The sequence below is a fragment of the Rhineura floridana genome, chromosome 10 (genome assembly GCF_030035675.1).
Source record: "Rhineura floridana isolate rRhiFlo1 chromosome 10, rRhiFlo1.hap2, whole genome shotgun sequence".
In the NCBI taxonomy this organism is placed as follows: domain Eukaryota; kingdom Metazoa; phylum Chordata; class Lepidosauria; order Squamata; family Rhineuridae; genus Rhineura; species Rhineura floridana.
This window is the reverse complement of record NC_084489.1, coordinates 6735154-6760945: the sequence shown is the minus strand read 5'-3', so window position 1 is coordinate 6760945 and position 25792 is coordinate 6735154. Positions and strand designations below refer to the sequence as shown.

The 25792-nt window shown below is 40.9% G+C and overlaps 1 protein-coding gene across 2 annotated transcripts in view; it reads left to right on the top strand.

Moving 5' to 3' along the window:
* Positions 1–239: 239 nt before the first annotated feature.
* Positions 240–25792, top strand: part of VOPP1 (VOPP1 WW domain binding protein) — a 67824-nt gene continuing 42271 nt past the window's right edge. Inside the window, exon 1 of one of the 2 annotated variants that reach the window (XM_061586705.1) lies at positions 240–1178. In XM_061586705.1, the coding sequence (XP_061442689.1) occupies positions 1134–1178 (45 nt within the window). In that variant the 5' untranslated portion in view covers positions 240–1133. Of the gene's footprint in view, positions 1179–19490; positions 19527–25792 lie in introns of those variants that run through there. The other variant, XM_061586707.1, reaches the window with a different exon arrangement.

Below are 25792 nucleotides of genomic sequence, written 5' to 3'. Positions count from 1 at the left end.
GAAAGGGTGGGTTAGACTCTTTCTGCTTGATGTGCTAGTCTTCACCTTGCAAGGAGATGCCTTTTGCACGTTAGAGAGCATTCTCACATAACAACAAACCCTTACTCGCAGTCTTAAGTGGTATAGTCCACTCTACTACCTCATTCTTTCTGCTACACGTATAAATGAGGAGGACAATATTTCTGCAATCTGTGTTATTAACACAGTCAACTCACGGCGGTTTATAATTTAATATGCTCTGAGAGGCTGGAAAGAATTCATGGTGTGTGTTTTTAACCCACTCTGTAAAGCAGGTTCGGATGTAGCTGCTTCCTTCGCGGGTTCTAACTATAAAAGAAACCGTGTTAAGAGCTCCAGTGCGGCAACCGGCTGTGACACCCCGCCTCCCTCGCCCACCCCCTGAGCTGGTCTCCTTTTTCGGCGTCTTGCATCCTCCCACTGCGCCTCCCCCGTTGCACGTCGCGCCTCTTCTTCCACCATGTTTGGAGCTTTCCCGCCGAGGTAACAGGACAGGAGTCGGCGGGGCGGGGGCAGGCCGTGCCTGGCTCAGTCTGCAAGGCGGGGGCGGCTCCTTCCAGCTTCTTCGCGGCTTCGCTTGGGCCTTGTCTTTGTGCTTCTTTCAGGTGATCGCGTTTGGAATAATCCTGGGCACTAGGAAGCGCCCCCTGGAGCAACAGCAGCCGCAGGCACCGGGAGATCCAGCCCTCAGATAGTTGCTAACCGGGAGGTGCCTTCTAGCTGATGTGGAAGTGCTCAGCCCGGTCCTGACTCTCTTCCTCCGCTTCTGGAAAGCGAACGATCTGATCCGTGCGTACTCACTTCAGAAATCCGTTTCATATCCCCAAGGGGGAAAAAAAAAGAAATCCGGGGATCTTTTTGTTTTGAGTCTGCCTCCGACCTTTATTCGCCCCCTTTATTCCCAGTCCATCAGGAGATCTGTCACAGTCCCCCTCCCCTTCGCATCAGAGCATTTTTAGTGCCGTTGCCTCCGGTACCCGATTCACTACCGCCTCTTCTTTTCTGCGCTTTCGGAGAGGCAGGATGCTGAGCGGGATGGCTCTGCTGCTGACAGCTTCTAAGCGCATCTAAGAAAGCAAGGACCGGGGGGAGACACCGGCTGAAGAAAGAGAGAAATGAACCATTTTCAGCAGGGGATGTTATTGCTGCTATTCCTGGAGGTAAGCATTGCTAAATTATTGTTGTTGTTGTTGTTATTATATACTTCTTGGAGATTTGACAGTGTTCTGCCATCCCCAAGCTGTTTTCTCCCATGCAATCTCACTGAAGTCCTGTTGAATTCTAAGGGATTGGGATTACACCTGGACAAGAAATAGACAGTAAACTATAGGCAGTAAAACTTAATTCTTATTGAGGTAGTCAATTGTGTCTGGGCTGTGCCACTTCAGAGGAGGAGCATTCAATCATGTGTAAGCCCTCACTTGCAGTCTGAAGTCATCCAGCCTGCATACAGCTTTACCTCCTAAAACTAAATATTATATGTATATAGGTTTCCACTGACTCTGTTTTTATGAAAAGCAACCATAGGGAGGCTGGAAACTTGAGCAAAGTGGGGAGAAAGGGCATAATGCACTTTGGGGGGAAAGGGCATAATGCACTTCAAAGCGGCTTCCCCCCTATAGGGAATAAGAGTTATGACCACATATATTTTTCCCTGCAGAGCGAGAAACAGCTTGGGAAAGGGATTTTGAGTAGAAAATGGCTTGAGAGGAAATGCTCTCAAGATTCTGCCTCCCATGATTGCCTTTCATTGTTTGTTTTAAAATGGCATGTGACAGTGCAGCTCGACACAGAGAAATAGACCTAACTACTTTGTAGATTGGAAGCTATAAATTCATAGATGGGTTTGCTGACTCTTACCTTTATTACTAATTGCTGATGTTTACCTCCCCAGAGATCTAATTGTGATATGAATCCTGAGGCTTAATGCATCTTACGTGCATTTTCATTTTTGAATCTACTGTGACATGGTTTAACATTTTTTATGGCACTGGCCTTGTTTTCCTCTTTCTGCCTTCAGCCATTAAGGGGTTTTATTTATAGAGAAAGATCTGAAAACACTAGTTCAGTTTATAGCTTATTTATATACTACTTTTTGACCAAAAGACCCCCAAAGTAGTGAACAACATATTAAAACAGATAACAAAAAAAAACATAAGAAATAACCAGTAAAAAATATACAGTAAAATTACAATGCAAACACAAGAACAATGCAACAAGAATAAAGTAAAAAAAATTGCAACAAAAACAATGTTTTCTTTGTTTTCAAATGATGCACAGTTACCACAGCAGACGTGGTCTTAGGAGAGACATTCCTTCTTTTCTTGGAAGTGCATAATGTTGGCCAAGTTGTCCCTCTCCACCTCCACACGGCCCTTGTTGGTGGTGAGCTGGTCCACCTGCCCGGGCTGTGGGGAGGATGTCCGACTCCCCAGGTGGCATGCTGCTGCCTCATACCTTGGAGTAACCCCCATTGGACACAATGAACCTGAACAGTAGTGTGTGTTGCTGTTGTTTTCTTTAATGAAGCCCTAGGCCTGCTTCTTTTGACCAAGCACATATCCGTGGGTCGTTTGTCAATCCAAAGTATCACACCTCACACAGAGCCTTAAAATTCACAGATCTGGAAATGACCACGTGTAATCTTCAACACTCTCTCCCTCCATTTGAGCTACATCATGTCAGTCTTTGAGGCAGTGGGGCGGCAACAGCAGCATCAACTTTTGCTTTCATAACAAGGAAGCCTTCTTAGACCCATCTCTGTGTGCTTTAAAAGCAAGAATGCTTGCTTGTCTCATTGTACGTTGTACACTAGCTTATTGTACATTGCAAATGAATATAATACGAACTTGGAGTCAACGGGAATCATTCTTATTACACAATAATTACTGTTCTTTTTGGTAAAAGTGCTTTCTAATTCTTGCCTGCCCCCTCCCCTCACCATTATCCTGTTGTGTAGGCTAGACTCAGTGTTTTTTTCATTACATAGAGAGACCATAGGCCTTAAGCCTGCTGGAGAAACCCTGTCCCCAGTCCCAGGTAGGTTGTGGCCAGTAGGCTGTGGCTATTCAAGTGGTAAAGGAAATGTGCTCTACACATACACAAAGACTCAGTAGTTCTTATTAATCCACATTTTTCAGAACCAACAGGCAACACTGGAAGGAAATGTCTGGATTCAGCTGATGACACCCCAGGTTGAGAGGCAGTGAGCTGCTCAGGGCTACTCAATTTGTTTCAGGGCTGAGGGCCTAGTTGCCCATTATGTGCAAATGTTTGTATTAGAACCCAGATGCTGGGGTGTGGTTTTTGTAAGAAAAGCAGTTGAAAGGGGACTGTCAAGGGTGGAGAAGTAATATGGGAGGAGCCACAGCTACCTAGATTTACACCAGATGGTCCCACGTGCTTCTCCTCGTATAGGGGTGGGGGGAGAGAAAACCAGCCTGGTTGTCAGGAAGTAGTTCGTACTTGCCACAGGTTACAAGTCAGGTGACTGTGTACAAAAGTAGGGTAATTTGAAGTGTTTTTTAAAATCCAGCGAGTGGCAATTACAGAGGGAGCAAAGCTCACAATGAATGAACCATTGGGTGATGATGGATTGGCTCCAAAAAAGCCCAGTCTCATCATTCAAGCAGTTTATAGGTCTGAAACTTGGCACAAATTAAGCCCTAGACAGCACCTCATTCTTGTTTTTATGGGCAGCGAGGTGATCAAAAGAAAAATGAAGAAAAGGGTTTTTCACTGCAAGGCCTATTGGGGTGCCCTTATTTAGCCATGCACGTTATGCCAGGAAAGATTTCCTGTGTTTGAGAAAGTAATTTTCACAAATCGTCTTTGGCCGCATTGTCATGCTGTTTTGTTTTTGTTTTAATGGAAGGGCATTAGATTGTTTGTAATTGGGTCTTTCCCCTTCCATTTGGCTTTTTGCCATCTGGCTTTATAAAACACTTAAGGTATTTTCCTAGTTTAGGTACTGCTTAATTTTACTTAATAGATGTAGTGTTGCAAATGCAGTAGAATCCCATTTTTTGTCATTAGGTAGTACAACCCCCACCATCACCACCACAGCCCTTTCAAATCACAGGATGGCATCATAGGAGAAGCCCTCCAGTTTTCATGAGACGTTATAAATGGGGTCAACCATGTTGACTGACACATAAGTGTTGTGTTGCTGGAAGGATATTTCACTTAAGCCTAGTCTTTCATAGAATGAACTATGGCAGCTACACCCCTTGATTTCGACAGAATCTGTCTTATGCTGTAATATATGAAGTAGCCTCTATGAACGTGTTTGTGGGCTGTTACTTGAAATCAGGTCTCCCAGGAATAGGTCACTGATGCTAGCATTTGATTGCATTGATTCATGAGGCAATACTTCACAGGATCCTAGCAAGACAGAATGTCTTTGTGGGCTGTTACTTGAAATCAGGTCTCCCAGGAATAGGTCACTGATGTTAGCATTTGATTGCATTGATTCATGAGGCAATACTTCACAGGATCCTAGCAAGACAGAACGTCTTTGTGGGCTGTTACTTGAAATCAGGTCTCCCAGGAATAGGTCACCGATGTTAGCATTTGATTGCATTGATTCATGAGGCAATACTTCACAGGATCCTAGCAAGACAGGATTGTATTATGATGTTGCCCTACCCAATAATTTTGCAAACAGATATGCAGGTGGGTTAACACTCTTCCTTTTGCCCTGTCATAGGAGGTGTCCGGGGAACATACATGTCTGCTTTCTATTTATTATGGGCTCTCAGAATGTAAGTTTTGATGCACAAATACTGACTCCATATTTAGGAGCCATAATGAACACACTTGTCAGTGCAGATTTCTGGATTGATCCACTGCACAATTTTACCTGCTCTGAACAGGGGTCATTGTTGTCTTGACATATGTGTTGTATATATTGGGGACATATATTGAGGAGCTAGGTGTAGCTCCTTTTATGATCATCATGGGTACCTGGAGTTGCACATATGACTTGGGTGGCTTTTCATGTACATGGCACATGAAAAATTACAATAAGAGATGGTAGCTGTTACTTACTTCCTCTAATTGCTGAAACTATCCACTGGTTGGTTGGAATGGGATACAGAGTCCCACATTCTGCTTTTGCCTATGAAAATCAGAGGTGGTTTATGGTGATCCATGATCCTTTTTCTGTCATAGCCACAGGGGTATTCCTAGTTCTAATCTTTCTGATCTCTTGCTTCCTGTGTTATAAAGCAAAGAAACCAATGAATATTCTGTCCCTAGAAGCATTTCCTTTAGCTCCCCCCCCAAAGGCTCCCCAGAGTCCACTAGGAACTTAACTGTCAATCTGTCCTTTTTTTTAAAGGGAAGGCAGTCAGAATGTACAGCAATGATTGCAGAGCAAACCACATGGCATAGCAATAGAATATTAAGGTTCTCCATTTAGGAGAAGCCCTGCAGTTCTCCTATGAGCTTTAATGCACTTTATAAATAGGATCTTTCAGCATAAGTTGTTAATGTTTCATGCATATGTTTGGCTTTCTTTGGCTGCTGTACCAGGCCCCTCTTACTTTGCAGAATGACCACATACCATGAGGAACAGAGATTATATCCTATAAGCTTTGAGGGGAAAAGTCACTCCCTTTGCTAAAGTAGTAATCATAATTTATAATTGTTTTAGAATATTTAAAAGAGTTGATGCTTTATTACTTATAGCTGTGAATTATTCTATATACTAGTGAACTCATTTTCTGAGTTATGATCCTAACTTAGACAAAATGGCACCGTCCATGGTTACCAGCACACTTGGGGGAACTTGGAGGTTTGCAGAAGTACAAAGAATTTTTAGTGGAGGGAAAGCCCTAAAGGGGAAGAAGCCCCCAAACAGCCCAGTAAAGACTGTGCATGGAAGAGGGCATGGCTAGCTGGCTGGAACAGTGAAAACAATGTTGCAGGTCCCATTTGTGTTCTGCTGTTCAAAGCTCTCTAGTCTTGGTTTCTTTTAATAATTCATAGTAGATACTGGTGGGCCACATAGCTCCTCTGTACAGTGCTAGAATGTGTGCCCTGCCTGCCTGCCTGCCTGCCTGCCTGTTTTCAGGGCAAGGAAAATGTTCTATTTAAAAATGTGTTTCTGTTTCTAGAATGCATATACTTATGTAACTTTTGAATTGCAGAAATGAAAATGTCTTCTGTTTAAATAAACACGACAGAATACAGTAACTCTGTATAATGACAAAATATTTTCGAAATCGTGGTCTTGCTTTCTTTAGATATGCAAGTACTCATCTGGTTCTTCATTGTTATTTCTCGTTCTGAAGAGTATTAGAGCTCAGTTTCGGCATTTGCACCAAAATTCAGTCTTTACCTTTTTATCACGTGTTGGGATTAGCTGGGTAATACTAATGGGAGTTCTGCCTGATTTGGGGGAGTTTGAGAATAAGTATAAATTTACCATTGTTGTACATGATGCTTTACAAGATAAGTATTGACAGAGACAACAGAGGGAGAGACGGAGGAAGACAGTGGAAGAATACTGTATATGCAAATACAATTAGAGACATTTAGACTTTAGATTCTGTAGGGCTGAGGACTAAGGCTTTAAGCCAAAGGCTTTGTAGAAAAGGTGGATTTTGAGGAAGGATTCAAAGAAAGAGAAAGATGTGGTGTCATGCCACATAGGTGATCTGGGAACGCAGCAAGTTAAAACAGAATTTGCCTCTCTTCAAGCAGGTGTAATTCACAGCTTAATATCACACTGCATTTCTGCTACTGTTCCTCTGAGACAAGTAAGCGACAAGTCAGAGGTGACTCAAATCATGGCTTGCCATCAGTATTTTCCAGATGAAAAACCATGTCCTTTCATATAGCTTCAAATTGCACATTTAGAGAAGAGGTTGAGTTATTTTAAACAGCAATCTCTCCCTGGTTGAATTTAATGTTGCATAAGGAGATTTGCGTGGTGGAGTTTATGTAAAACAGAGATTATATAACAAAGTGCTTCTGTAAATCTGTTCACTAGCAGACACTTGGAATAGTTTTTGTAAGATGAGAATGTTTCCTTGATATCAGTGTGACAAATCCTGCACGTGTACATTGAGGAGGTTAGATGAATGGGCAATATAAACTGTGTCCAAGTAAGGAAGATTTTACTTCAGAGCTTTGCTAAAATGCCCAAACATTCCAGTGTGAGGATGATGTCAGCTTGTTTTGGTGTACCCATAGCTGCAAGAGTCTGTTTACATAGTATAGATGAAAAATGGCCTTACCCATTAGTTATTGCTTGTTTTCTTAATTAGATCAGACAGTGCCAGCATTTCTTTGTCTGTTCTTTACCATATGGCCTGTTGTTGATGTGACATGCCAAGTCTCCCAGCCACCAGGAGATTGGTAATGCACTGTAACTCTTCTTCTCTCACATGTGAATTTCCTCCTTCTCTTCCATGCTTTGTGTTATCCCTGGTATATTGCACCATATCACTGTAATGGCCACTTTTACATTTTTTCCCACACCAGTACCACACTGCTGCATTAACCACCGCAAACCATTTTTGTTACAATTTTAGTGGAATGTTTTCTTTTAAACTGATTCTTGGCTCTCTCTCTCTGCATCACCATTGTTCTCTGTTAGCCCATCCTCCATCTCTCTCTCTCTTTCTGCCACATAGTGAGCACTCTTTCCCCCCTGTCTGTAGCACCATAGTTTTTTTTATTGATCAATCTAACAGATTCATTGACACTGGAGAGAGGAGATTTAAACATTCCCTCTCAGCCCCAGTCCTACAGTCCTACCAAAAATAGACCCCTCCCCCCGATGTCACAACGGGCACCAATGGGAGGTTTTTTCCTAATACTAACTGTAGCACAGGACAATTTTCAATGGGATTGTGGCTGAGAAGGGAAGTGTTAAAGGTCCCCTCCTTATAGGCTGTGGTCCCAATGAAATTATGCCTTGTGTGCAAAGTACTATTTTTTTTAAAAAAAACACCCTCAAATGTATTGTTTTTAAAAAAATCCCAAATGTGGATATTATCCTAGCAATGAAAATGATACCTGTTTTCGCTGTAAATTAACATGAGTTACTGGATAGGCCCCTACTGGGCTTGACTGTCATCCTGTATTAACCGGGAGTGCATCTTGGAATATACCCACCACTCCCCTGACTTGATCATAGCGTGGAAAGAATTATGCGGGTTGGGGCAAGCTGTACTTCAGGGAACCATGTTTACCATTTTTGAACTTTTTTCCTGAGGAATTACTACTAAACTCTGAAGAAATTCTGGTGTCCCCTGGATCACAGTTTGAAAGCTACTGCCCTTCATTTTTATGTATGGATGTGAAAGTTGGACAGTGAAAAAGGCGGATAAGAGAAAAATCAACTCATTTGAAATGTGATGCTGGAGGAGAGCTTTGCGCATACCATGGACTGCGAAAAAGACAAATAATTGGGTGTTAGAACAAATTAAACCAAAACTATCACTAGAAGCTAAAATGATGAAACTGAGGTTATCGTATTTTGGACACATCATGAGAAGACAATAATGCTGGGAAAAACAGAAGGGAGTAGAAAAAGAGGAAGGCCAAACAAGAGATGGATTGATTCCATAAAGGAAGCCACAGACCTGTACTTATAAGATCTGAGCAGGGTGGTTCATGACAGATGCTCTTGGAGGTCACTGATTCATAGGGTCGCCATAAGTCATAATTGACTTGAAGGCACATAACAACAACAACAGCCCTACATTTTTATTGATTTATTGATTTATTATTTGATTTATATCCTGCCCTTCTCCCAGCAGGACCCCAGGGCGGCAAACAGAAACGCTAAAAACACCTTAAAACATCATAAAAACAAACCTTAAAATACATTAAAACAAAACAATGTTAAAAACATTTTTAAAAGATTTAAAAACATCTTTAAAAATGGTTAAAAACATATTATTTAAAAAACACATTAACAAGCAATTCTAACACAGATGCAACTTAAATTACATCTTAAATTGTTTTCAGCGCCTTTAAAAGATTTACAAATAAAGTAAGAAACTCTTTATAATAGGAGCTTGACTCTGTTTTGTTTTTATAATATTCATTGGTTCAGTAGAGTGGTAGAAGGGTTGCTTTCATCTGCCCTGGGGAACCCAGTTTTAGAGCTCTTGGAGGCCCACTCTGATGATTTTGCAAGGCACTTTGAGGCCCAAACTACCCACCTTTATGTGAACCTTAGTGCCATTGTTGATATAGTGCCTGTTTAGGTGGCCAGTGCACCATCCTGTCTGATACTATGGGATCAGTTTCAGTTACTAATGCCTGTGGATGTGTAGCCTGCTACATGCTTTATCAACATATGCTCATCTCGGCTGGTTTTTGCGAGCTATGGAAGGTTCATATGTGTGGTGAACATTTCATTGTGTGATGGAGTGATCCTTGCTACTTGAAGGAAATGGTGATGCAACCACTAGATCCAGAGGTTTATGCCAACTACTCAGTCAGTGCAGCTTTTGGGGGCAAGGTGATAGGGTGCTAGTGGTTCAGTTGCAGATGCTCTTGCATTAAACTGATTCTTTTGATCCAATTCAGTCTGGGTTCAGGCCCAGTTTTGGGAGAGCATTGGCCTTGGTTGCCCTGTTGAATGGCTTTTAAGAGAGGGATGTGGGAGTGCAAACCTGTTGATTTTTCTGTAGCTCTCAGTGTTTTTTTTTATTTCTTGACTACGATATCTGGGAGTTGGGCGCACCATTTTATGGTGGTTTCATTCCTACTTATGGGGTCAGTTCCAGAGAGTAGTATTGGATGACTGTGCCTTAACCCTTTGGCAGTTTACCTGTGAGGTGCACAGTTTTGTTCCCAATGCTAATTAATGCTGGGGATGCCCATTAGGGGATTTGGGGCAAAGTGTCACCAGTCTGCTGATGATAACCAATTCAATTTTTCTGTACACCTGAATCAGGAGAGATTATGCATGTCCTAAACTGGTGCCTGAATGCAGTCATGGACTACATGGAGGCTAATAATTTGTGAATCTTAAGACCCTATAGATGAGCGATTCTCAAGTTCAGTTGTGTACCTGCTCTGGATGTGACTGCGCTGCTTACTTTGGGGGTACTGCTAGGCCTATAACTGTCAGTAGAGGGTCAGGTGAACTCAGTGGCTCAGAATGTCAGTTACCAACTTGGTTGTTGTGCCAACTACAACCATTCCTGGGCAGGAATAGCCTTACCAGGGTGGTCATAACCGATAACTGCTGAACTGCATTGTATGTGAGGCTACTCTAGCATCTGTTTCAGAAGCTGCAGCTAGTGCAAAATACAGCTGCTAGGATGCTTGGGGGGGGATCTAGCTTTACACATATTTCACCAGTGAAAGATCTGCACTGGCTGCTTATTAGCTACTGAACCAAGTTCAGAGTTTTGTTGTTTAACTTTTAAAGCCCTAAACAACATGGGAGTAGGATACCTAGCAGATTGCCTGCCCCAGTACAGACCAGGACAATCTTTAAGATCTTCCGAGGAGGACTCCACTGTTTGTTCCACGACAAGCAGATTCTTACTTCATGACAACATGGAAGCGGGCTTTCTTGGTGATAGCACCCACTCTGGAATGTCCTCCCTTGGGCAATTTGTGAGGCAGATGCAGTCATGACCCATAAACGCCTCCTAAAAACTTACATGTTTACCCAAGTTTTTCTGGATTCTGTTACATTTTTAATTCCCTGTTTCGTTTACTGCTTATTTTTATTTGTGGTATATACTTTTGTTTTTATCTAATTTTAAGAAAATTTTACTAATCATTATTTTATTGGCTTCATTTATACCATGTAGAGATTTTTATTGTATTAAGTGGTCTAATTTAAAAGAAAGAAAGAAAGAAAGAAAGAAAGAAAGAAAGAAAGAAAGAAAGAAAGAAAGAAAGAAAGAAAGAAAGAATAGTCTGTTGCCTAACCTGGGCCATTTCATTGTTTTGATTCAACTCCTAATCTGAGATTTGTTCTATTTCTAGAAAAAGGTTCTATTTAAACACATAGGTTTTTTATATTGTTGAGATTTTAATGTTTTAATGTAATTGTATGTTTTTATTCTGTACGTTGCCCAGAGTGGCTGGACAACCAGCCAGATGGGCGACTAATAAATAAATAAATAAATAAATAAATAAAGTTTCTTAAGGTAAGATAAACTAATCATATAGATGTGTCTGAGTTAATGGAATTAAGCAGCAATGCATTTGGAGAAAACTATGCATATTTACAAAAACTACCATCATCCTGAAAAGTCCAGTGAAATATGGCAGCTTGTGCTTAAAACTTGCCCATAATGTTGTATGATGAGTGCAGCATATTGAAATAGAACTGGAAGCCTTTGCAACTGTGGCTCATTCCAGATTAATGCCCACCTCTTAATCTTGGTTAGGAAATTGAATGTTCCCACCCTCCTCCCTATCTCCATATCCCTCCACTTGCAAATAAACCTGCTTCTAACCAAGGTGACAAACTGTGATTTGGAGATAACCAATATCATTGCCACAACTGAAAGTGACAGATGAATTCACATAATGAATGAACGAATGAATGAACAGAGCATAAGTATGTAGGGTGCTCCTGATCTCTTGTTGGTTGATAATGTTACATCTGCACTGAGTCCACAGGCTTTCTCCAAGCATTAATATTTATTGAAACTCTATCTCAAGGTAATGCAAATAAAATAGATGGTGGGTTTCATTCCCTTGTTTGTGAATCTTTATAAACACAGTACATAGCAAGTAGACTGATGGTTGTAATTATGTTGTCAAGTAAGCATTTATTCCTGTAGAGGCAGCAGCAATGAAACTGTTATCATAGAGCTTGAAACAGTAATAGTTTATAGTGTGAAAGGAGCATGGATTCTGTTTTGAGACATATCCAAGTACATAGAGGTCATTCTGTTACACATATTGGGAAACCTTTTCCACTGAAATCAAGATCAGATTGAACATCTCTCCTAATTTTAGTCTGGTGGAAATTTCACTATTTTACTTTTTGTAAAGTTTTATGCATTATTGAGCCTTTTAAAAAACCGATTACAATTCCTTCTGAGTTTCCCCTGATTTTGTGCTTGTTTCACGATGAAAACAAAATGTGACTGACAACTCAGGTCTCATTTATTTATATTTATACTCTGACCCGTTCCTCTGGCTTGGGATGGGTTTCAGCAAAATGGAATCAGAAGCTGCTAAAACCTTACTTGCATTTACATCTGATCCATATCCAAAGCCTTTCTGGATAAATATGTAGTGCCCTCTACTATATGTTGATGTTAACAACTTTCTTCACCTACCTACTTTTACACTGGTTCTGGTACAAGGCATAACTCTTTCTATCAAAAACTTATTTAGTTATTATTGCAATAAAACATGGGATGTAAATAGTAACCAAACTAAGGAATCCTTTGGCTTTTCTGTAAAACGTTACATCTCTTAAAATACACACAAACTGAAATGAGAGGGCTCTAAATATATAAAAACAATAGACAAAATCAATGGGCCCCATAAATATCTAATCAAGTAAGCATGGTTTCAAGAGCTGGAACATATAAGAACATAAGAAGAGACCTTCTGGATCAGGCCAAAATCCCATCTAGTTCAGCATCCTGTTCTTATAGTTGCCAACCAGATGCCTATGGGAAGCCCACAAGCAAGACCTGAGTGCGAGAGGGCTCTTTCCACTTTGGATTCCCAGCAACTAGCAATCAGAGGCATACTCCTCTGACAGTGGAGGCAGAACATGGCTATCGTGGCTAGTAACCATTGATAGCCTTATCCATGAATTTGTCTAATACTCTTTTAAAGCCATCCAAGCCATCCATCAGTACTTGTAGAAGCAAATTCCATAGTTTAACTATGCACTATGTGAAGAATACTTTCGTCTGTCCTGAACCTCCCAACATTGAGCTTCGTTGGATGTTTCCAAGTTATGACAGAGAGGGAGAAATATGTTTCTCTCTCCATGCTATGTATCATTTTATATACCTCTGTCATGGATCATTTTACTTGCCTTTTCTCTTAACTAAAAAACCCTGAATGTTGTAATCTTTCTTTATAGGTAGTTGCCCCAACCCCTTGATCATTTTAGTTGCCCTTTTCTGAATCTTTTCCAGCTCTACAATATCCTTTTTGAGGTGAGGGGACCAGAAATGTATACAGTATTCCAAGCATGGTTGTACCATACATTTGTAAAACATTATGATAACACCACTTTTATTTTTAATACCTTTCTGATGATCCCTAGCATGGAAACCATCTCTTTTGCAGCATGCTGGGCTAACATTGAGCTATCCACTATAACTTCAATGTCTTGTTCCTGTCAGTCCAGACCCCATGAGCATACAGTATATGTGAAATTGTGATTTTCTTGCTGTAATGTGCACCATTTTACACTTGCTTACAACTGGATTTGCCATTTTACTGCCCTTTCACACAGTTTGGCGAGATCCTTTTGAGCTCCTTGTAAATTGAAGTTCTTGCTGAGGGCTGTGGTACAGGTACAGGGCATGGGAGGCTGGGAGACAGAGAAGAGACAAAGAATTGATATTTGTTTCCTTTTCTGTTGGATATCCCATTCAGTCATTCTTGGGGAACCTGGTGCTCAGTAATTCACTAAGAGCCCTTCCAGGTGTAGTCTCTCTACCGTGGGTTTTTTGGTATTTGTCACCTGGTATTCCTGAATTCTGTTTGTGAGGGAGATTAGAGGACAGGAACTTCTTGAGTTCCCTGTTTTGATATGAGTTACAGATAACCTGTGAAAAAGCACTGAGGAGGGGAGAAAGGCATGAAACAGAAATTGCTCAAACCGCATAATCTGAATGCCACACGAAAACTGGGAAATTGTGCAAAATGAAATATTTTAGAACTGTTCCAGTTCTTTCACATAAAGCAGATTTGTTTGTGATAGACGAAAACGTGGTTTGATGACCGCAATATTCTGGAATAGTGATGGAATGATGACAACATAATATGGAAGCACACAGGAAAAAAAGGGGGGAAAGCTATAGTTCCAAAGGGTACATCTGGGAGGGCCCTAATTCTTGGCCACTTTTTCTGAGTAGCTCTGTTGCTGTGATCAGTTGAAAAGCAGCCCTCAACACAAGCTGCCGTGTCATAGAGTCACCTGGCATTGCCTGATGAGGAAAGCCATCCATCTTGCTTGTGGACCATGATCCCAAGGGAGACATGTTTCTCTCACTGTGGGCCACATGTTTTTGAGATGTTGATTCTCAGGGTTCATTCCCCCCCCCTTTTGTGGTCCATGGTCAACAAAGACAAAATTCAAAGGGATCTTGATAATAGACTGGAGTATTGGGCTGAAAACAACAGAATGAAATTTAACAGGGGTAAGTGCAAAGTTCTACTCCTAGGATAAAGAAACCAAATGTGCAGTTATAAAATGTGGGATACTTGGCTCAGCAATACTACTTGCAAGAAGGATCTTGGGATTGTTTATTTATTTATTTAGTCAATTTATATACTTTGATTGGGCCACTGTAGGACATTTACCTTTTTGTTCTTGAGCCACTCCAGTGTCGCTTTGGCCTTGTGATTAGGATCATTGTCCTGCTGAAAAGCTAATTTCCTTTATTTATATTTAAATAAAACTCTTAAGCGGTGTACAACAAGCCAAAACATCTTAAAACAACAACTACAAAAAACAATCAATAAAATACAGTTAACTGAACAAAACATCCTTTTTAGTATCAACGTAATATAAACATTACATATAAAATTAAGTACAAGAAATACAAGAAAAAATCATAATATACATAATAGACTAAACAGAATAAACAGATTGTTGTTGATCACAAGCTGAATAAGAGCCAACAGTGTGATGTGGCTGCAAAAAAGGCAAATGCTGTTTTAGACTGCATTAACAGAAGGATAGTTTCCAAATCACATGAAGATTTAGTTCCTCTCTATTTGGCAATGGTTAGGCCTCATCTTGAATACTGTGTCCAGTTCTGGACATCACACTTTAAGAAGGATGCAGAGAAACTGGAACAGGTTCAGAGGAGGGCAATAGGGATGATCAGGGGACTAGAAACAAATTCCTATGAGGAGAGACTGAAAGAACTGGGCATGTTTAGCCTTGAAAAGAGAAGACTATGGGGAGATATCATAGCACGCTTCAAGTACCTGTCGGGTATGCTTTAATTTGGATTCTGCATTGAGCAGGGAGTTGGACTCAGTGGCCTTATAGGCCCCTTCCAATTCTATGATTCTGCTGGAAAGGTTGCCATACACAGGAGGGTCAGGATCTCTTTCCGATCGTCCCAGAGTGCAGGACAAGGAGTAATGCACTCAAGTTGCAGGAAGCCAGATTTTGACTGAACATCAGGAAAAACTTTCTAACTGCTAGAGAGGTAAAACAGTGGAACCAATCACCCAGGGAGGTGGTGGGCTCTCCAACACTGGAGGCATTCAAGAGGTAGTTGGCAGCCACCTGTCTGGTATGCTTTAATTTATATTCCTGCATTGAGCAGGGGGTTGGACTCGATGGCCTTATGGGCCCCTTCCAACTCTATGATTCTATGATTCTAAGACCAGATGTGCTGATCGTTTATTTAAAAGGAGCTAAATTCTTTGAGGATCCTTAGCTGATGTACACTTTTCCCTTTCCTATTACATTTTATTTTAAAACTAGATAGAACTGTTGTCATGCCTTTGTTTCTGCCGCTTCTGCTCAAGGGCGCTGTGTGGTGGTAACTTAGTATACCTGATTAATTAGTGTCTCCTGGCGCACAGGGCTGGGGAGTCGGTACGCCAAACCTTCAACTCAGACTCTTCTATTTTTCTACTGTCCGACTCCGACTCCTTCATAAATGGCAAATGTATATTACAAATAACAAATTTACTGTAGTAAAGGCATTTCATCACCACCACGTGAATCATCAGGCTAGATTGATAGAACATAAAATACATTTATTTGATTAAAATTTCTGAACAAGAAAACTTTCCTAAATTCCTATGAAAGTTTTTATTTTGAAGTCGGAGTCGGTACATTTCTACCGACTCCGACTCCACCCAAAATTTCTTCCGACTCCACGACTCCGACTCCACAGCCCTGCTGGCGCATACAGTGCCTTGCAAAAGTAATCAGACCCCTGACCAATGCGCTCATATTACTGAATTACAAATGGTACATTGCAATTTCATTCTGTATGATATTTTATTTTGAAACACTGAAACTCAAAATCAATTATTGTAAGGTGACATTGGTTTTAAGTTGGGAAATGTTTGTTAAGAAACATAAAAAACTGAAACAGGTTGCTTATGTAAGTATTCAACCCCTGTGCTGTGGAAGCTCCCAGTTTACACAGAGGAAAGAAATTGCTCTATCGAGGATACAATTACCTTCCCATTGGCCTCCACCTGTGAACCATTAAAGTTGCTGTCGCATTGTCAGGAAACCCTCCCCCCCACTGTTGAAGATCATTGGTCAGGCTGTAGATCTGAAGGAAAATGAAGACCAAAGAGCATTCTACAGAAGTGAGAGATAATGTAATACAAATGCATAGATTAGGAAAAGGGTACAAAATAATATCCAAGTGTTTGGATATCCCAGTGAGCACAATTGGATCAATAATTAGGCAGTGGAAGTTGCATCACACCACCCAGACACTGCCAAGAAAAGGCCGTCCCTCAAAACTCAGCACCAGAACAAGGAGACTTGTGAGAGAAGCCACAGAGAGGCCAACAATCACTTTGAAGGAGCTACAGAGTTCAGTGGCTGTGAGGTGAGTAATGGTGCACCAGTTAACCATATCAACAGCTTTGCATAACACTGGCCTGTATGGGAGAGTGGCAAGGAGGAAGCTGTTACTCATCTGAAAGCACATCTGGAGTTTGCCAGAAAGCATGAGTGTGCCCCAGCTGTGATGTGGGGAAAGGTTTTGTGGTCATATGAGACCAAGATAGAGCTTTTTGGCCAAAACTCAAAGTGCTATGTGTGGCGCAAAGCTTCCACTGCCCACGCCTACCTACACACACCATCCCTACCTACAGTGAAATATGGTGGTGGCAGCGTCATGCTGTGGGGATGCTTCTCATCAGCAGGGACTGGGCATCTTGTTAAATTGAAGGAAGAATGGATGGAGCAAAATACAGGGAAATACTGCCAGAGACCCTGCTTCAGTCCACTCAAAAACTGAAGCTTGGGAGGAAATTAGCTTTTCAGCAGGACAATGATCCTAATCACAAGGCCAAAGCGACACTGGAGTGGCTCAAGAACAAAAAGGTAAATGTCCTACAGTGGCCCAATCAAAGTCCTGATCTCAATCCCATTGAGAATCTGTGGCACTCTTTGAAAATTGTGGTCCACAAGCGACGTCCAACCAACCTGAACGACCTAGAGTGAAGCTGCCAAGAAGAATGGGTGAAATTCCTCCGACCCTGTGTGCAAAGGTGGTGCATACCTACCTCAAAAGACTTAAACCTGTTATTGCAGCCAAAAGGTGCTCTAGCAAATATTATTGTGTGGGGGTTGAATACTTATGCAGTCAACATGTTTCAGCTTTTTATGTTTCTTACAAACATTTCCCAACACAACACCAGTGTCAACTTACAATAATTGATTTTGAGTTTTAGCGTTTCAAAATAAATTACCATACAGAAATAAATTACAACGTACCATTTGTAATTCAGTAATATGAGAGCATTGGTCAGGGGTCTGATTACTTTTGCAAGGCGGTGTATATTCTGTGCTTAGTATGCCATCTGACATGCATTATATAGTGTCCTTCTTCATGCTAGAAAAATAATCTGAAAAGATCTGATTTATCAGAGTTCCTACTCTTCCCTTTGCTGAGGCATCTGTAGGTCCATGAGAATTTCTCATCTGACTGATTTGCAGCAGAGTAGAATATACTGTACTTGTGATGGTTACACAACCGAACTGCTTGTGTTCCCCATCAACTCTTAATAACACAAGTAATTGGGTTATGAAAGATTTTCCAACAGCTTTCATTTCATTTTCAGCAGTAAAAACAGTTAGCACTTGAGACCACTGGCTTCAAGGTTATAACAGTAATTTGTCAGCTGAGGTTACTAATTCCCAATGAATTATTGGAGCTTCTAAAAGAAGAGATGTAAAACCACATCCTTCTCTGTCTGTCTGTCTGTCTCTCTAATATTACTAGCTTAATATTATGTGTGTTTTGAGATATACATGCTTATATAATCAGTGTCAATGTTACATTTAAATTGAGTTCATTTTTATTATTTTGTGAATAGTTTACAACACAAATAATTAGGCTAATTTCATTACCATCTTTCAGGGCCCCCCCCCTTTTTTACATAAATATGTAAAAAATGGTTACATCATCCCATTGTGATCTTTTTTCCTGGGAACATTCCATGATAAACAAAAGGTGAGTCAACACAATTTTCTAATAACTTTTCTGAAATCTTTTTTCTCTTTTCCTCAACTGTTAGAGAATTTCAGTCACCTCCCCTTCTACCAAGAATTTCACATACAATTGTGGATCCAATTTTAATATTTTGTAAATATTGTCGTCTTATTAAGCTTGGTCCCTACTCCTTAATCCTCCTCTCTTAGTTCATTGCCTCCTTCATCCGCCAATATGAACTAACTTTATATTTCATCCAGCATTAGCTGGGCTGATATTTCTCAGAATTTTCTGAGGATTTTTCTTTACACCCCCCCCCAACTGCTGGATTGTTTGGGAGGCCTCCCAAAATTCTCCACCCTATTTGCAGGTGGCAAAATTGGGAAGGAGCATTTCACTGAATCTTTTCTGGAGAGTAGGAATATATATAAAATCTTGGGAATTTTAGAATCCTGAAGGTAATAAAGGTTGTTCTTAACAATCTCTACCCCACCCCTCTACCCCAAAATAACGTTTTAAGGATTCTCTGCAAAGAGGGAATGAGTATTAAAACCTGTTTATGTCTGTAGTATAGATCAGTGGTTCTCAACCTGGGGGACAGGACCCCCAGAGGGGGTCGTGAAGTCATTCCAGGGGGGTTGCAAAGAGCCAAGAGAAGAATTATTTATTAATTAAAAAATTAATTAGTGGCTAGTCTGTGCACCACCGGCTTGCGGCCCTGCACTGCATGTACGCATAGCTGCCTCCCCTTCCTTAGTAGAGACAGAGTTATCCTGGGAGGGGGGCACCTGCCTGAAAAGGAACAGGACGGAGTTCTGGAGCATCCCTCCAAGAATAAACACCTAGGCACTAATTAGAAATTCACTGTACAGTTAACTTATAGTACAATGTATACATGTCTATTCAGAAATGAGTATCTTCATGTTTAATTGGGCTTACTCCCAGGTGAATCACATTGCAGTAATCAGACCAGACTAAGATTCTGTTGAAGCTTTGAAGCTGTACTACTTTGGGGGAGGGAGGGGAGGCTTTTAGTACAAAGATGCATCATTCTGGTTAAAGGAAGCAATAATTTATGTCTATAATACAAGGACTTAGGCTGCAGTCCTAACCAAGTCTACTCAGAATTAAGTCCTATAGAATTCAATGGAGCAACATCCATATGAGGTAGGTTAGGCTGAGAATTAGTGGCTGACCCACGGCAGCAAGTGAGCAAAAAAAAAAAAAAGATGTGTAAAGTAAGAAATGTGAAATTGCACGTGCTCAGTGTGTTTTTGTTGCTGTTTATCACGTTTTTGAGTGTGTTTTTATACAGTTGTATATGTGTTCATTTTAAATATATTTTAATATATATTAAGTTGCCCAAATTTTGTTGTTTTTATTCTTAACTTGAGATCTTTGCATGGTTTAGGGTTGGCACTGGGGGAGAGCGGGCTCTTGTGCCTTTAACAGCTGTGTGGCAGGCAGAAATTACACAGAAATTAAATTAAGCCTTTTCTAGTATGGAAATACAATTATGGGAAAACTTCACCTGTTGACATTCTGGTGTTGGATATGTGTGTGTGTGCCTCACATGCGTAGATGAGCCAAAACTGTAATTATGGGGTTAATCCAGCCAGGGTGAGCACCAAAGACGTTGGCAGGCAGCTGTGCCCAGCGAGGCCATCCTTATCTACAAAAGGCTGGAGAGAAACCGAAAGAGGCTCTGTGGGGGGAGAAGTTCTAGTACGAATGTTTTGTAGCTGTGAAAAGTCTTGTGAGCTCTGTGTTTTTGCTGTCCCTAATGTCCATAGTAAAGGACTCTTATTCAGGTTATCTGTTTGTGCTTGGATCTCTTACTCCTCTCGCTGTTCACCTGTAAAGAGCCGGACACGCAATTCCTACACACGCTAACATCTGGCTGTTAGACATATTATTATTGTGATATGGAGCTTCCTGAGCCGAGTGATGAAGATGAGGCATCGTTGTACATGGGAACACTTAAAATGAGAGTCTAAATACCTTGGCATCAACCAGGCTCTGTTCACCACTCTGGGTAGTTTAGTTTTATCATCCTCCTTTCATTTCCTTCAAAATTTGTTAAAACTTGTCTATATTGCTGGAACCTGCCCTGGGACCTTCTGGGGAAGGGCAGGAAATAAATATCATTTTTTGTATTTGTGATGAATAAAAAGTGACATTATTTAACACTTCATTATGTATTTTTCCAATTAACAGAAACCAAAATTACAACAATTAGCATGTGGGGGGCAGTGAAAGTTTTGGGGTTACAGAGGGGTCCCTGTACTCATAAAGGGTGGAAACCACTGGCGTAGATGTTCCCTTTTGGTTTCAGCCTAGTCCTGGACAATAAAATAAATTTGAACCAAATTTTGTACTTGCTTCACAACAATTTAGATCATTAAATGTGGAAATATGATTTGGAAAACTGTCTTGTTATTGTTGTGTGTGTGTGTTTCTTATTCAGTAATTGTACTAAGTTTCATTTTCCAGCTAGTTGGGCATTTAATGAACCCCAACAACTTTGGCAACACAGAAACCTTTGCAGTACTGAATTGAAAATCAACATTTCCATCCAATCTGCAAAAGTATATGTATGAGCTCAGCGCCCTAGCTAAGAAGCTAGTATTTAATGCGGGGGCAGCTGACTCATTTTTAGAGCAAATCTGATCTTCATTTTTAGAACCCTTTTTGTTTTATGAATATCTTTATTGAGTTCTGCCTGTGTGATGGCTTTCCTCTACTATTTTGGTCTAGGGATGCATGCACATCCTTTTGTTCTTTCTGATAGAGCTTGATCCTTTCTGTGTGCTCTAAGCAAGTGCCCACTGACGTTCTGCAGTTGCCACCTCATTCTTTTATTTCCAATTACATACACTTAGTTTTTGTAGTTGTAATTGAAGCTCTATAAATATATGTATAAACCAAAAACATGTAATTCTTTTAATCCACCCAAAATACCCATTTTAATTACAAGTTCATAAAGTTTTCATCAAGACAAAATAGCTTATGATCTGTGTGTACTTGTAATTGACAGGGGTTGCATTGTATTAATTAATTAATAGTACAGTGCTTTCACAAGGAGGTTGTGAAGTTATTCATGTAATACTGCTTCTGCCAAATTAACATCCAAAATTATATAATTGCATATGGCGACACATACTTTAGCTGTGAAAAGTTCCATAGTTCTTTCCTAAAAAATAGGTTTGCATGTTCAGTATTACAAATGCATGTGCTAAAAATTGTCATTAATGGAATCGAGAATGTCAAAATGAAAATAAACTCCTTAAATCATACTAATTAAGGCACAGCTGTGTGCTTTGAAAATATGTTCATTTGCTTATGGTTCCTTAGAAGCATTAATTTTTTTTAAAAAAAATAACAATGTAGTCTCCTCAATGAAGTTTCTTCCAGCAATGACTGCGATAAACATCTCTGAATACGTGCCTTTTGAAGGCCAGATGATGATTATACAGATCTCTGAGCAGTAAGTTATTAAAATGAAAGCTTCATACCCCTGTTGCTGAGAGACCCATTTCTTTTAAAGCATTCCATAGTTTTTCATGGTCTACACAGTCAACGGCTTTGCTGTAATCTATAAAGCACAGGGTAATTTTCTTCTGAAATTCCTTGGTCCGTTCCATTATCCAATGTATGTTTGTGATATGATCGCTGGTGCCTCTTCCCTTTCTAAATCCAGCTTGGACGTCTGGCATTTCTCGCTCCATATATGGTAAGAGCCTTTGTTGTAGAATCTTGAGCCTTACTTTACTTGCATGGGATATTAAGGAAATAGTTGGATAACTACTGCATTCCCTGGGATCCCCTTTCTTTGAAATTGGGACATATATTGAATGCTTCCAGTATGTGGGCTATTGTTTAGTTTTCCATATTTCTTGACAAATTTTTGTCAAAATTTGGACAGATTCAGTCTCAGTAGCTTGTAGCAACTCTATTGGTATGGCATCTGTTCCTGGTGATTTGTTTCTTCCAAGTATTTTAAGAGCAGCTTTCACCTCACATTCTTTCACAAAATTTCTGGTTCTTCATCTGGTTCTTTCTTCCAATCTTTGCACCCCTTGCTTTCCCCTTCAGTGTTACCTTTTCTAATTTTGTCCTTCTTGTAAATCTGTGGATCTTAACCTAAGCATTAGGTGTTCTTTTTCCTGGCAGGAAGTACTAAAAAACTCTTGTCCTGTTTTGTATCCGAATAGTGCACTAAACATAGTGCTTTGCTTGGAGTAGAATCTATGTTCAGGGCTAGAAATATTCAGGTCCAGAAATGGGATAGCTGTGAAAATGCTGTTTCATTTCATGAGCTCTCTCTTTGCTGCTGTACTTACTAATAACATCTGCAGGTATGATTTAATCACTGACACATTGCCTGTTCAAATTTAAATGCATCACAAACTAGAGAAGCTCTAGCCTCATCTGGAAGCCCTCTGCACATGCCAACAGGTTGGGTGTGTGTGTAAAATTTGTAGTGACAGCAGATAGAGAGTTGGCTAGTAAACTAACCAGATATTTGCAGACTCCTGTCTGAAGAAATCTTTTTATTGAGGTATATTAAATCTGTGGTCAGGTTTAATTTGTTTTTCTTTACTTTTATTTGCTCAAATCATTTGGATTATTGTTTTCATATTTTTAGTAATGTATGCTCTAACCCTAGCCTCCACCAAATGGAATTATGTGCCCAGGAGTGGTTCTGAGTACCAAAACTGAGCTGAACTTACAGTCCTTCCACACATTCCTGGTTTTCCCCTCCCTAGATTTCTATATTTCAGCAGTATTTCAGTGTGTGTGTGTGGAGGGGTACTTTGTTATTGCCGTTGTTAGACAATTGGAAGTCAGAAATCCTTGCCAATCTACGTCGAAGCTCCCAGAGATCTACTAGTACATCCCAATATACCTTTTGCCCATTCCTGCTGTGTAACATCTTGTGTGTTCTTTGAATGCAAAGACAGTATGGAATTTTTCTACATAATTATTTGTCTTGTGTTTCCGGAAACAAAATCTTCTGATAGCATAAATGGGGATAAATATTTCCTCTTGTCATAGTGAGTGTTTCATTGTGGAGCCCCAACCTTCTTCTCTGCCTTGGAGCATCCCCATAGTTGCACTGATTTTCAGGAGGCTAGACACAACAATGGGGAAGATGCCTGCCCTTCCAGTTACAAGCTGAATAAGAAGGTATGGGTTAGCTGTTGTCTAGTGCATCAGATAATCACACCCAACCTGAATCCCAGCTTTCCCCTCTGGCAGGTATGCTGGGGTGGCCCTTTGACTAGCTGAGGTAGCTATGCAAAAATTTGTGGGTTCTTAAATATTTATAAAAGAGTAATGTGAGGAATGTGCTTGGGGTTAGTGGAAAAACTGCAGTTATCATATGACTGCAGGTATCATGATCTGATACCGTAACAGTATTTTAGTTTTGATTTTATGATCTCATGGAAGTGCAAAAATAGTGAAGATTGTGGCACTGGGCACAATAGATTACTTTACAGAGAATGTCAGCTTTAAAAAAGGCAAGTTTCCTTATGATTGCAACAGTAGACTTGGCAGGATGTAGCCAATGCCTGGTGAATCTTAGAAGCCACAGGGGGTGGGTCTGAGTCAATCCTCAATGGCTGAGTTTTATTGCCCTGTATATTTGCTTGTATCTTTGTGACTAAGCAAAAGCAGAATACATTCTGTGCAAGAAGCAAAAATGTGCATGCTTGCATAATTTGTATAGGTGCAGAATTACCATCAAATTTGGATTGTCTTGGTGAAGAACTTGTTGTTTAATACAGCATAATACACACCATCTTGACTTGAACATTCATTCATTGGCAATCACTCGTGGCCAAGTAAGATTGTCTTCCAGGGTAATTTATTTATTTATTTTATTCAGCTTATATCCCGCCCGACTAGCAAACAGCTCTCTGGGCGGCAAACATAGAAACATATACAATAATAAAATTACAAGATCAATATAACAAATATAAAAGTACATCATCTAAAATACCAATTACAACATTTACATAAATAACTTAGATTAAAATGCCTCAGAGAAGAGAAAGGTTTTAACCTGGCGCTGAAAAGATAATAGTGTCGGCGCCAGGCGTACCTCCTCGGGGAGACTATTCCACAATTCGGGGGCTACCACTGAGAAGGCCCTAGATCTTGTTACTACCCTCCGGGCCTCCCTATGGGTCGGGACCTGGAGGAGGGCCTTGGTAGTAGACCGTAGCGTACGAGCCGGTTCATAACGGGAGAGGCATTCCTGCAGGTATCGTGGTCCCGCGCCGTATAAGGCTTTATAGGTTAATACCAACACTTTGAATCTGGCCCGGTAGCATATTGGAAGCCAGTGCAGGCGAGCCAGAACAGGTGTTATATGCTCAGACCGCTTAGTTCTTGTTAGCAGTCTGACCGCCGTATTTTGCACTAGCTGTAGCTTCCGAACCGTCTTCAGAGGTAGCCCTATGTAGAGCGCGTTGCAGTAGTCCAAACGTGAGGTTACCAGAGCATGAACCACTGATGTAAGGTCCTCCTTACTCAGATAGGGACGTAGCTGGGCTACCAACCGAAGTTGGTAAAACGCATTCCATGCCACCGAGGCTACATGGGCCTCGAGTGATAGGGAACAGTCTAAAACGACTCCCAAACTACGAACCTGATCCTTTAGGGGGAGTGTAACCCCATCCAGGACAGGGTATGTATCCACCATCTGACCAGAGAAACCATCCACCAGCAGCATCTCAGTCTTATCCGGACTGAGTCTCAGTTTGTTAGTTCTCATCCAGTCCATTGTCGCGTCCAGACAACGGTTCAGCACATCGACCGCCTCACCTGAAGAAGATGAAAAGGAGAAGTAGAGCTGCGTGTCATCAGCGTATTGATGACAACGCACTCCAAAACTCCGGATGACTGCACCCAACGGCTTCATATAGATATTAAAGAGCATGGGAGACAAGACCAAACCCTGCGGGACCCCATATTGGCGAACCCACAGGGTTGAGCAATGTTCCCCAAGTATTATCTTCTGGAGACGGCCCGCCAAGTAGGAGCGGAACCACTGCCAAGCAGTGCCTCCAACACCCAACTCCACAAGTCTCTCCAGAAGGATACCATGGTCGATGGTATCAAAAGCCGCTGAGAGATCAAGGAGAATCAACAGAGTTACACTCCCTCTGTCTCTCTCCCGATATAGGCCATCACACAGGGTGACAAAGGCCGTCTCAGTGCCAAAACCAGGTCTGAAACCCGACTGAAATGGATCTAGATAATCGGTTTCATCCAATAGCGCCTGGAGCTGGTCAGCAACCACTCGTTCCAAGACCTTGCCCAAGAATGGAACATTTGCCACTGGTCTATAGTTGTTAAAGTCCTCTGGGTCCAAGGAAGGTTTTTTCAGGAGTGGTCTCACTGCCGCTTCTTTCAGACAGCCA